Source organism: Metarhizium album, assembly GCF_000804445.1.
Source record: "Metarhizium album ARSEF 1941 chromosome Unknown scaffold_9, whole genome shotgun sequence".
NCBI lineage: Eukaryota > Fungi > Ascomycota > Sordariomycetes > Hypocreales > Clavicipitaceae > Metarhizium > Metarhizium album.
In genome coordinates this window covers 522,678-536,118 of record NW_024467583.1, presented here as the reverse complement: position 1 = coordinate 536,118, position 13,441 = coordinate 522,678, and the positions used below count along the sequence as shown (strand labels likewise).

Here is a 13,441-nt window from a genome sequence, read left to right as displayed (position 1 = left end):
AGAAAGAGGATTCTGATTGTGTACTTTCTGTAGTTGAGCAGAGACGTGCATCGACGTCAGAAGAAGAACTCGGCAGAAAAAAGTAGTGGCGGGGAGAGGGCAGGCCCGGGCTGGTGGGGGGTTGGTGGGCGGTGTGAGTGGTGGCAGTTTTTTTCCCCTCTGTTACGGAGTAGTTATTATTCGCAACAGAACAGTTACTGAGAGGCAGTACCAGACTGTTTAAAGAAAGACTGGTTTTATTTTATTTCATTTTATTTTTCCCAAAAAAAAAAAAAGGCTGCGGGCAGGAGTCACGACATGGTAACTTCTAGAACTCCACCAACCCAACAGCTCAGAACCGTCCTCTCATGTGTAATTTAATTCCAGCAGTAGCTTGGAGCATTGCTTGGAGCGTTCAGGGTCACTTTCGAGCCCTGATCCTCGGGTTGCGTTAAGTACTTAACTTACCTAGGTACTTACTCGGCACCTGGATCATTCAGCGACGGGCTGGATGAGCTCGACCGGTACTCCGTACTTCGCCCGCTTCGAATCGCCTGATGGGTACAATTCCGGCCGATACCCCAGTTCCATTTTGGCCAAGCTGCCCCCCGTCCATAAGTACAAGTAGGTACCTCCTCACTTCAGGTACGTACCAAAATACATTACGTGGAACGTGCTCATTCATGGTGGAAGCCGGAAGAAGTTTCTAGGGTCAACACCGAGGCAGCCACAACATTCCAGACGCCAACACGCCTTGCAGCACTTCGTAACGACCAAGGCTCGGCCAACTTGGACGTACGCCGTCTCCATCATCCAACAGCATCAGCAACTCCTACTAACCCCGCATTGATACGTTGGCTACAGATGCCCGCGGGCATTTACACTCACTGTTGGTGTCGGGAATAATAAATGAACAAGGACGACCCCTCCAAGGTTTCAAATGACGCGGCGACTTCTAGTCAGCACAACCAAATATAGCCGATTTTTATTTTACACCAATTCCTTTCCACAAGAGTGCTTTAACGTTGCGTGAGTTTCTTTTTCGTATGCTTAAAAAAATGGTACGAATACTTCATTTCATTCACCGTCATATGCGTACACCCAAACCAGGAGCATACCACCGCCATCATCCGTCCGCTGAGATGTTTCCTTGATGCTAGTGACAGCCGGCCGCCACAGTTGTTGACGTTTACAAAGCGATCCCCACGCCATCATCGCCTTGATCCTCGCCCCTGTGAGTTCCGCTTGATAGCGGACCGTGGTGCCATCTCGGGTTCAGACCTGTTCCTGGTCGTGGACGCTGCTCGAGCCGCAGCCTTCGAGCTTGGTGAGCTATGGCATATTTCCTCTTGTCTTCATCACTCATGTATGCATCGCCCTCGCCGTCACGGGCCAATGCCCCCTCGACATCGTAGGCTGGCCATGGCTTGGCTTGTTCGGAAATTGGCTCAGCATACTGAGCATGCCGTCTGCTGGCGTACGGCGTGCCCTTGACATGTATTGGACCGGAAAACTGGCCATCGACCACGTCTGGGGGTCGCACAACACTCCGCTTGCGCACAATCGGGACGCCGGGGCCTTGGTTCTCGTCGAATATTATTCTGGCCTCTTTTGCCGGCTTGAAGGTTTCCGGCACAATGTTCAACTCGTCACCTTGCCTCTCCGCTTGCTCTGCTGCTTCTCGGGCAGTAGTGTGCATGTCGGCCGCCGCAGCGTCCGCTCGTGGTCCCCCCCACGTCCGTTGCCCGGCTGTCAGAATTCCGTACACCATGTAGTACCAATTAAAGAGGGGATTCAGGACGAACATCAGAGGATAAAACCATATCTTGAACCTCTTCAACTTTGCGCCAAAATATAGCATCAGGAGCCAGTTCAATCCTAGAGACACTGCCATAAACCCCACTGGCAGATTGCGGACGCTCGCCGTAGTGGTCAAGAGCGCCAGAACCATGACGAAAAAGAGAAGTGCCGTGGTTCGAATCGTGTTTTGCATAAAGCGCACTAATATCAACGCTGGATATCTCTTCCACAGCCTCCAGTCAGTCAACATGCAGACTTCGTTTGTTATGAAGCCCAGGAACCACCGGCGTCTTTGCTTGACGAGAGACGCATAAGTTTGTACCGCTTCTGTCTTGCAAAAGGCAGAGGTGCACATCTGAATCTGATACCGTTGTTTGGCCCCTATCATGAAGAGATGGGTAAGCCACCGATCCTCGCCAAGGTGACATTTGGCGTAGTCAAACAAGTCGTCGCACTCCTCGGCCTTGTCGGCAAAGTAGTATTTGGCCATCCTTCTGAATGCTGAAAAGCGGAGCATCGTCAACGCTCCAGGAAGACAAGTGACTGAGCCACAGCCAGATTCCACGGTACGCTCGAATAGTTGGCCGTGAATGTACTCCATGTCTTGGAGCAACGTAATAATGCTGTGCTTCTTGGTGGTCGAGGTGATGACTCCAGTCATGGCGAGCATTTTTCTAGAGTTGCCAGGACTGAGTTCCATGTCGTAAACAAAGTTCTGCAGGCATACTCTATCCAGGATGCAATCCGAATCGATAAATAGGATAAAGATGTTGTCATTCTGCTTGATGTAGTCGGCATACACGCGGTCGATAAGTTCAAAGGTTGACTTTTGGCACTGTCTCTTGCCGCCGTGGGCAAATCGCGAGACCGTGATTCGGACACCTTTGTACACGACGTCAATGCTATTGGGGTATGACTTCAACGTCGGTGGTACCCCAAGCAAACCCAGTGTGCCGAGATAGAGCTCATCTACCTGCTCACCATCAAAAGAAAGGAAGACGTGAATGCACGAGGCAGGGTAGTCACATTCAACAACAGAGTCAATGGCGCTAATGAGAACGTGAGGCTCCTCACGGTAACAGGGCATGACAACGACGACTTTGGGAGCTGTGTAATCATCCAGAACTCTCTTTATACGCTTTGTGCGCCCCAGATGGTTTGTCACGAGCTGGTAGATGCAAAAAAGCCATGGGACTATGAGCAGGATGGAGAAACTCCAAAAAGCAAACCACTGCAGGAAGGATGTGACAGCTTCTGGCCACCAGTTCGCTATGACGGGTGGAAGGGGAAGCGTGACAATCATTATCGGGAGGAAAATGCATCTTTCGATCTTTGAGTTAGTTCGTCGCCACACGATGGTACGATATGGCAACGCCGAGTCTTGACCTGCCAGACGGGAGAGAGGCTCCTAGACTGACCGCAGCAAAACAAAAGCAGAACCGACAACTAGACAGAGGGCCCGGATAGACCAGTGCTCGGCCTTTCCGAATACCTTGACGAGGCAGTATATGAAGGCTGCCAGCCAAAGAAACCACTCAAAGCATGCCATCAGCATGAGAAGTCCTACAATGATGGTGTATATAACCTATGCGGAGAACATGGTCAGCTATCTCGTCACTACTTGGCTACGCGTCCCTCGAGAGTGCAGCAGGCAGATGGACGGTGTGGATGCAGAGAAACCTACATCTTTGAGCGGCCAATCTCCGATTGTGACAGCCATTCTCGAGAACACCGAGCCTAAGCTTGGTCTCCGTCGAGGACAAATACAAGATCGGTAGAGTCCGTCTTGTCGGTGGTGCGAGACGAGGTGTGCAGGGAAATCACCAAGAGATGGAACTGAAAGAAGAGCGGGAAGAGGCAGTCTGAGACAGGCAACAATCAATTGATCCCGGGTGGCTACACGTCTAAAAGCAGGTGCCTACCTACCCAGACAGCTCAAACGTTACACAGCATTCAACACCAGACACAATGGTCCTTGGATCGGGGTGAGGTCTGAGCTTATGGTTGGCCACGCAAGACGAGCGGAATTTTCTGGGCCGTCCTATGCCCTCTTCGCGACAAGACTTTACTTGGCAATGCCAGAACGGGAAAATTTTTTTAAATTAAAGTTGGACAGAAACATACTTAGGTCAAGTTCCAAGATCCGTTCATTGATTGGAAACCAGTCCGGCTGGTCTGGCTGGTACTTGACGGATTGAATCCCCAGGATGGGTGGGTGCTCGAGACGCACAATGCCGAGAAAGGCCCTGCTCTTTGGAACCCGTAAGCGTGGTTGACGCACACGCACTTGGTCTCTTGATAGAATGACAATGCCTTCCGCAGTCAATCAGCCACCTTTGAGCTCCCTCCTACTAGGTCTAGGTACTTAGGTAGGTCCTTCTGTCTGCTGCTTCGCAACCGGCTGCGACGCCACGCTTTTTTCAAGACGTATCCCGTGCCATGATAGAGCTGACTGCGTTAATGAAATGAAAGCGTACGTCCCAATTTAATGGAAAGTCTAATTTTGCATGTCACGCCATTTCCCAAGGGAGCAAGTCGAGAAATGGTTGCCCGGTGTATTAGCCCTATTGGCATTGGCTGGTCAATATCGAATTGATGGCGCTTTCAAAAACAGGAGAGAGTGCCAGGCAATTCGTCGCGTCTACCTAATCTGTTATTGCCAGCAATAACATCCAGGAGACAGTTGCCCAGTTTCGAGTCTTGGCCTGTAAATGTCTAGCCTTTGTTTGGCCAATGACTTGCTCGTTGGAAAAGCCGAACCGTGTGTTCAGCCTCCCACTATGAAGCCCCGTCTGCATGCTAAAGCTTGGCACTGGCAGCCGAAGCGGCTCCAATTAAAAAGATATGCGTCTTCATGGTGCCGTTCGGCCTGGGCGCCACCCTCGACCAAGCGAGTTTTGGTTGCAGATTATAAAGCATCCCTGTTGACCTTGTGCCAAGATCTTCACCAATCGACGTCACTCAATTGAAGCTTTCTGATCCTATGGCCTCGATCCTTACTCGAACGGTCAATTCGATTGTGATAGAAGGTCGTTGCTCTCTCACTACCTGCAGAAGATGTCAGCGCAAAGAAGCAAAACAGGACGGGTCTAGCTTCGCCATGCTTGCCTTCTTGGTCTTCGCTTTGCTGGAGATCGTAGTTCAGAACCAGATTTTTGATCCGTTGTTGTTCTTCCTTTTCAGCTTGCTGCTGAGTCTTCATAGCAATGGCGAAGGGGGAATCAGATGGAAGCTCGACCGTGCGAGTCTGTCCGTCAGCCATTAGTGAATAGTTAAGTCAAGATGGAGCGTCTTTGCCATGAACACAAACCTGTTGTCGATTTCCCTTCTTCGTCAAAAGCGAAAAGGCCATTTTATGGTTCGGTCCAGATGGTTCTGCATCCAGAGCCGAGCCCATGGACGGTTCCCGATTCTTCGGTCTCACGGGTAGAGGCACATCGAACAGTGGCTTACGTTCGAATTTCCGAGACTCAAGACTTTCGGACATCATCTTTGCATATTCTCGTTCAAAATCGGCCTCGTCCTCGGGGTCGACAGCCTCCTCTTGCCGGGTGACAACGATGGCTTCATCACTGAAGTCACTATCATTGACAGATGCATCATCTCCATCCTGTCACCCTCCGCGTTAGAGATAAGATAATGACTACAAGGATGCGTATTATTCAGCTTACCTCAACCTCATCATCTTCCGAGGCACTGTCTTCATCCACTTCGCCGTCCTGCTCAACGTCATCTACATCACCATTATCATCGTCAGATGACGCTCCACTGGTGGCGTCGTCTACTTCGGCAGCCCTTTCAATACCAGCAGTCTTTTGATCTTGGACTATGGCAAGTTGAAGCGCTTTGGTTGCTTCTTCTAGACTGGCGGCGAGTTTCCATTGTGGCCTAGTAAGCGAAAAGACGTCTTGAACGACGAACTCAATGTCCATGGGGAGGGAAGTTTTTGTTTGGACATAGTACTGATCAAACATCGTTAGCTAGCATTCAAGTGCCGCAAGTCTGAGTATTTCCCAATCAACCCCTACCTGGAAGAAGGACAGAAAGTAGTCTAGCTTCTTGCCAGCAGCTCCACGATTGAAAAACATCCCACAGGTTTCCAACATTGTAGAGACGAGGCGAATACGGAAGAAGTCATCCGGGAGATCGAATGGATTAAGTCGACCGGGAACCGGTGGTCCTCCTACGGCAATGGTAAGCCAAAATAAAATAAAAACAAAAGAAGGTCTGCTAAGGGAAGCCATTGCGGTCACTCACCATATCCAAACGTAAGAATTTTGTACAAGGTGTCAAAGATGACAGGATGCTCCAGCATCCTATAATTGTAAAGTTCGCCCAGATATTTCACCTCTGCAACTCGTCGTTGGAAGAATCGAAAATCATTTTGTTCCAAGCCTACGTTGACCGACTCAATGACATTATCGATTACTTTGACCACGAATTCCGGGTGATAACGATAGATGGCGCTCAACAGAATGCCAAGCAGGTGAATATTCCCATACTTGACCTTTCCAGGTTTAGAGAAAACCTTTTCAAGGATAGACACAACCTGCCAAATGAATTAGCAACCTCGAGGTGGCTCTTCGCCTGCCAGCAAGCTCCACCCAAGGCATACCTCAGTTTCTTCCCAATGGAGCCTCCGGATTTGCTTCAAAATTTTGCTGTAGTTGCGTTTAGTCATGTCGCTATAGACCAACTTCGCAATAAAAAGTTCCATCGGGGTTCGCTCCTTTTGCTCAATCGCAGGCCGCTCCGGAGGGTCGACATAGTAAACAGCATTGTCGATGAGCATCCGCTCCGGCTGTCCAATGTGCTGTACAGATTTCTTGCGTTGTAGAGTTTCGAGAAAGCTGGCCATACGTGGTGCGGTCTCGGGGTTCTTGAGCAGGTATCTACCACAGTTTTCGATCAGGTTGCACAAGATTTCGATATTCATGCGCGAAAAGTCGTCAAGACTGACTTTCAGGCAATGAAATACAACATGTTCAGGTACGACACCAAATTTGGTAAGTTCAGCCAGGTATCGAATGTTGCTGAGACGGACTTGTCCCAAAAAGTCCTTTTCTTTTCTCCGCTGTAAGCTTCGAAACTCAGCATCTAAGTAATCAACGAGACCCTTGGGTACATCAGGCATATATCTGCCAAGCGTAGCTACTAATCGTGACCATGACGGGAGTAAATCGCTTCGCCCCTTGGGAACTTCCGTGAGGGCTTTCACAAGTCGATTGCGAGAGGCTTTGGAATTGAGGAAGCAAAAGTCGATTGCAGTTTGATCAATGATGTCCTTGTTTGTAAGCTCAGGCAAGCGTGCCAGCAAGGCATCGACCTGGGCGCCAATATTCTTATTAGCTATCGCCATTGACTGATCATCAGCAGCTTCCGCAGTGGCCTTTGCGGTGTCCGGGGAATCTGAGGCGACGTCCGTTTTCTTGCCAACTTGTTCCTCGCCGTCAGTCTTCTTCTTCTTGCCGTCCTCAAGAAGTATCGGCGGGACTTTGCCTTTGAGGTCGACGAGATTTTCGTAAAACCGACGCTCGTCCTCATCTGTCCATATTCCTGCACCTTCAGACATAGTTCGCAAATACTCGCTGGTCTTGACTAGGCCTATCGAGCCACTGGAGGTTGCAAGGGCGTCGTCCGACTCTTTCAAGTCAGGCATCTCTGCGCCAATAGCATCAGCAATCACCTGTGCATTGGATACCAGGCGTTCCTGCGCTTTGACCTGCTTCTCGTAATTCGCTTGGCGGTCCTCGAACACTTCACCGGATTTCACGTAGGCCTCAGCGTTTCGTCGGGCTTGAGACTGGATCAACTTTTGGTCCCTTACAATATGCGCGGCCACATCGTCAAAATACTTTTTCAAGATCTTTCTGAATCGCTCCGCTATGTCGGGAGGCGTGAGAGGTTGCTGATCTGGAGCCTGGTTTAACTCGGTGGCATCATCGACACCTCGTAAAATGTCGCCGGGACTGCTCGTGGCACCGTCTTCCTCAACCGTCTTCCGACCGTCTGACCCAGTGGGCTTGACGCCCAAGATATCCCAGCCGAATGACTTAACAAAGATGACGAGCAGTGGCAAGTTGGCGTGTTCCCGATCGAAGCCAAGAAGATCCTTGAGTACTTCTAGGGGAAAGGGTTCCGCGCCACCGGCCTTATTGGAGCTCGGCCGAGTCTTGAGCTCGGCAGCCTTCCCAGCAGCAGCACCCTTTATCGCATCATCCGGCTTCGTGGCATCATCCAGGGTTCTGACAACGCCAACCAGCCACAGTTCGGTGATGACTCGCAGGAGAGCCCTCTGACGGGTGATTCTTTCCTTTTCTTCCTTCTCGCGGACTTCAATGGCTAGACTCTTGAGCGAAGTCTTGTCGGGAGTAGCCATTCCCTTGCCCAGCAGCCAGGCGAGATACTCAGTAAACTCGGCCGGTCCAAAACGCTGATGGAGAGCGCTCACGATTTCAACGCCTGCTTCGATTTCCCCTGGGGACTTGAGCTTGCAAAGACCTTCATAACAGGCGGCTATGACCTCGGAGAGGTACTTGTGCAGGCTCAGAGTGCGAATCTCTTGTAAGAAAGTCGACAGGGTAGCATGGCTGATAGCGGTCCGAAGACGCTTAATGAAGGCTGTGTTTTTTTTCAGGGATGAATCGAGTGAGTTGGAAACGAGGAGGACGTCTGCGTGGCAAACAGGTTAGTGAGAACTGAGAGGGCAGTAGATAATGCATGGAGTAACAAACCATCCTCCCCATCCCAAGCCCTGATGTTCAAGGTGCGCAGCTCGCCTGTTGTCAAGTGATGTCAGCCCCAGTGACAGACGTTCAATTTGAAGCAACCATGATACATACGCTTCCTTTGGCGGTCCATGACAACCACTTGGTGGTGGTGACAAGCCTAACGTAGCTCGTGGATGGGCGGTTGGTAGGTAGTTGAATGATGCAGACTGCAGACAGAGAGGTGTTGGTGTTGGAAGCCAATCGGCGACCAAGATGGAAGAGTTTTGTGGGCCCAAGTGAAATCGAGAGCTAGGTTGTCAGTGGGGCGGATGCAACCAGCGGGCAGCTCTCTGGGAAACCTCGGATTTGCATTTTATCTTGTCGACAATGAATATCGAACTAGTGACTGTGCCACTTTGGGAACAGAGCTGGCTTATTATCAGGGCCTAAGTACCCAGATAGTGCCCTATAAAGTTAAATGCTACTAAGGTAGTAGGTACCTAAGTACTTAGGGTACTCGTATACGTTCTGCACTGACCAGGGCAACGAAAGTCGCAATATCCTAAAATTGAAGACGCACAATCCCACATGGGTACCTCCACATATCATTTTTGCAGCGAGGATACTAGCTACATTTCTCGCAGCTAAATGTCTCACAAGTTACAACACCACAGCCCAGAGTGCTGCTTCAAAAAATTATTATTCTATTATTTCCGCTAGCCAAGGCTATGGAACTATCCAGAAGCAAGCCATACTAACTTAACTTGCATGACCAGGGCGTCTTTCCGGTTTTAGACAAAGGGATCATGTGCGTTCAACTCTGGAGTTGTGAACGGAACTCTCGGCAATGAATGCCAACAAATTGGACCTCGTGGGGCATCCGGCACGCATGACACGTACCTGGGTACTTGATCACAGTTCGTCTGGCTCCAACTCTGTCCATACGGAAAAGCCGGCTTCCACTGGCGTTCCCAATGCCAGGAAGATGTGGGCATTGTACGGACGGACCGACCTCGGGCGGGGCCCCTATCACACGGACAAGCTTTGACCACAACTCTTCCCACTCGCAATATCTACTAGTATCAACACACGCCTCTTTGAAATGATAATGACTACCCAGGCAGTATCAGACTGATGATCAATCAGAGTCAATCCTCATAACATGACTGGACATGGCCGAGGCGTCACCCCTGGCCGGCTAGCTGCTTCTAGACTGACCGCACGCGCCTCCTATCTGGCGAGTTCCGAGTTGTCTGGCCTCCTTGCCACCGGGATCGTCGTTAAATCTCCCGGGCACTTGCTACAAAATCGCAAATCGAGACCGTGCCACGTATGTGATAGTGGCCCGATTTTTTCTTTCTTTTTGGAGCTAACTAGCCGTTTGGCTCTCGCCTCTATCCGTGACCATCGCTATTCCCGCGACTAACGCATCTCCAGAACAAAGAGATCCTCATCTCCACGCACTCCACAACTCTCCCCCGGAAATATCCTTCGATTATGGAGATTTCCGCGGAAGTAACTTGGTTTGAAAGTACAGTCTATCAAAAGACTGTACCTATCTCAACGCGTGATGTTCTACGCTGCGGCGTGATGGGGCTATCGGTAGGAACCGCCCAACCTTGGTAGAGGAACTGGCTTCAAACTGTGCCGTCAGAAAGGCATTTCAGGTGTCAAGATTCTTCTCCCAATGCCTGCATGCTTGGAGCTTTGGGGCTTGATAAGACTATGGGGATTTGACACCGTCTGGGACAATTTTGGCCTGGAAAGCAAATTTTTCCCCTTCCACATGATATGCACTGATGATGCGAGTGGCTCCCTAGATCAATATCCTTTCCCTCATATGTGCGTCTTTTTTTATTTTCTTGCTTTGAACGCCTGTTTCGTGGAGTTCGGTGTCGTTTGGCCTCCAAGTAAAACGAAGCCTCGTCTCCTGCACGCCCTGTACCTCTCCGAGATTCAGCATGCCCCAATGGCGAAGCATCTCGAAGCAGGGTCTGCGAGGGGCAGCAGCCGTTACACAACCCCCGAGCCCCCCAAGCACTGCGGGAAGATCTCCAAGGTGTAGTGTGGACGGCCATCCCAACGACGTCGCCTTCCCCGTATTGCCTACCCCAGAAAACTACTTCTCCTCGAACTATGCCCTCCCTCCAACAAATTCACAAAAGTCTGTTCGACCAGAGGACCTGAAAACACCAGACAGCCACGTTGAGAGAGACGCTCGCCTGATTCGACTAACCGGTACACATCCCTTCAATTGCGAGCCTCCCCTGAGCGACTTGTATGACGAAGGGTTCTTGACTAGTGAAGACCTTCACTACGTCAGAAACCATGGGCCAGTACCCAAGTGTGACGATGACACCATGAATCAGTGGGAAGTCGCCGTCGAGGGCCTGGTTGAGAATCCATTTTCTCTGAGCGTCGGGGAGCTCATCGCAGAATACGAGCAGCTGACATATCCCATCACGCTTGTCTGCGCAGGCAATCGCCGCAAGGAACAAAATGTGGTCCGCAAATCAAAGGGATTCTCCTGGGGTCCGGCCGGTCTCTCAACAGCTCTTTGGACGGGTGTTGCCCTTGGTGATTTGATTGCCAAGGCGAGACCGAGGAGAGGTGCGAGATATGTTTGTTTCGAAGGTGCTGACAAGTTGCCAAATGGCTACTACGGGACGTCTGTGAAGCTCAATTGGTGCCTGGATCCTAACAGGGGCATCATGGTTGCTCACAAAATGAACGGTTGTGCTCTGCACCCTGACCATGGCAAGCCTGTTCGTGTCGTTATCCCTGGCCAAATCGGGGGCCGCAGCGTCAAATGGTTGAGGAGGATAATTATCACCGAGGAACCCAGCGACAATTGGTACCACATCTATGATAATAGAGTTTTGCCAACCATGGTAACGCCCGAGGCAAGCGTCGACCTGCCAGATACATGGAGAGACGAGAGATATGCCATATATGACCTGAATACCAATGGTGTCATCTGTTACCCGGCGCATAATGAAAAACTTTTACTTAATGGCAATATGAGGACTTACAAAGTCCGGGGATATGCATACGGTGGTGGAGGTAAACGAGTTACTCGGATGGAGGTCACTTTGGACAGCGGCAAGTCTTGGAGATTGGCAAATATTGATTATCCCGAGGATCGATATCGCCTTGCTCCTGATGGACAAAGACTATACGGCGGAAGAATTGACATGTGGTGGCGAGAGACGTCGTTCTGTTGGTGTTTTTGGGAACTCGACGTGGATATTGAAGACCTCAAATCAACGACCGGCATCATGGTCAGAGCAATGGACGAAAGCCTCATGGTACAGCCCAGGGACATGTATTGGAGTGTTTTGGGTATGATGAATAACCCTTGGTTCAGGATTGTCGTCCGTAATGATGGCCATGCATTATGGTTTGAGCACCCTACGCAACCTGCTCTGATTCCGGGCGGGTGGATGGAGCGGATTAAGAAGGCAGGAGGCAATCTCACAAATGGCTCATGGGGTGAGAAGTTGACTGGCCAAACTGAAGATGTGATCGAGCCTGAACCAGAAATGCAGGCATGCATGACGAATCCCTGTAACAACCGTCTGGTCACCATGGGTGAAATGAGATCCCATAGTGGCGAACAGGAACCTTGGTTCATTGTCAATGGACAAGTATACGATGGAACACAGTTTTTGAACGGTCATTCGGGTGGTGCGGCATCTATATTCGGGGCTGCTGGACAAGATGTGACAGAGGAGTTTGTTGCGATTCGTAAGAATCACCTCCCAAAAAAGACAGGCTCCGTCTGCTCGAATGGTATATATATACTGACTGAGATTTCATTCAGATAGTGAAAACGCCAGAGCCATGATGCCCGCGTACCATATAGGAAAACTCAGCCAAGATGCGTTAGCGCAACTGCCTGGTGAGGCTAACGAATGCGATCCCAAGAGAGCCGTGTTTCTTGGCAGCAAAGTTTGGACAAAAGCCACCCTGCAGGAAAAGATCAGCGTTTCTCCAGACTCCAAGATCTTCAGATTCAAACTGGACCACGCTGGTCAAGAAGTTGGATTGCCTGTTGGGCAGCACCTGATAATGAGGCTGCGCGATCCGGTAACTCGAGAGCCAATCATACGGGCTTATACTCCAATTTCCGAAGGAACAGATCGAGGATGGCTCGATGTGTTGATCAAAATTTACCATGACACTCCGGAACGTAAAGGTGGCAAAATGACCCAGGCGCTCGATTCCACTCCCATAGGCCACTTCGTGGACTTCAAGGGACCAGTGGGTAAATTCGAGTATCTCGGAAAAGGCCTTAGTTCGATCTACGGAAAGTCTCGCCAAGTATCCAGGTTTAACATGATATGTGGTGGTTCGGGCATCACGCCTATTTTTCGAGTATTTCGAGCCATGATGCAGGATGTCGATGACCTCACTGAGTGCGTTATTTTGGACGGAAACCGTGCTGAGGAAGACATTTTGTGTCGGCTGCAGCTGGACCAGCTGGCCTCGATCGCAAAGCATAGATGCAATCTGCTCCATTGTCTCAGCCGTCCATCTTCTACATGGGAAGGACGGACTGGCCGAATTGACAAGGACCTGATTTCACGTGAGATCGGGCCGCCAAGGTTAAGTAACGATGACGTTGTTCTGATCTGTGGCCCAGAACAAATGGAGAAGAGCGTCTGCGATATACTGAGAGACTTGGGATGGCCAGATGACAACATTGTTGTGTTTTGAGTAACCTTAAGCGGAAAGACAGCATGGAGCGGTCTGGTGAAAGCAACTGAAAGTTAGATTTGGAAACATTCCCAGTTTAGCAGGAAGTCGCGCGCTTACATAGATGCCTTTGCCAATTGAGTATGAGTCCTGAACTTCAAAGACTTCGACACATCTGTCTGCGGCACCTTGACGATGTCCTTCTTTCACATCAGGACAAACCTCTCGTAGGCCAGAGCACGTTGTAGCCGGAA

General features: G+C 50.3%; 3 protein-coding genes across 3 annotated transcripts; 1 reads left to right on the top strand and 2 right to left on the bottom strand.

Annotated features, from left to right (window-relative positions):
* Positions 1-1,168: 1,168 nt before the first annotated feature.
* Positions 1,169-2,866, bottom strand: MAM_04263 (chitin synthase D; the record flags this gene model as incomplete). The annotated part of the gene is made up of 1 exon (XM_040823061.1): positions 1,169-2,866. One exon carries the CDS (start codon positions 2,864-2,866, stop codon positions 1,169-1,171), a length of 1,698 nt encoding a protein of 565 aa, XP_040678940.1.
* A 1,857-nt stretch (positions 2,867-4,723) lies between these two features.
* MAM_04262 (nonsense-mediated mRNA decay factor (Upf2)) lies at positions 4,724-8,640 on the bottom strand (the record flags this gene model as incomplete). Its single annotated transcript, XM_040823060.1, has 8 exons — positions 4,724-5,026; positions 5,090-5,389; positions 5,451-5,741; positions 5,808-5,962; positions 6,037-6,328; positions 6,395-8,451; positions 8,514-8,558; positions 8,622-8,640. 8 exons carry the CDS (start codon positions 8,638-8,640, stop codon positions 4,724-4,726), a joined length of 3,462 nt encoding a protein of 1,153 aa, XP_040678939.1.
* Positions 8,641-10,450: 1,810 nt separating this feature from the next.
* MAM_04261 (Nitrate reductase) lies at positions 10,451-13,208 on the top strand (the record flags this gene model as incomplete). Its single annotated transcript, XM_040823059.1, has 2 exons — positions 10,451-12,236; positions 12,313-13,208. 2 exons carry the CDS (start codon positions 10,451-10,453, stop codon positions 13,206-13,208), a joined length of 2,682 nt encoding a protein of 893 aa, XP_040678938.1.
* Positions 13,209-13,441: the final 233 nt, after the last annotated feature.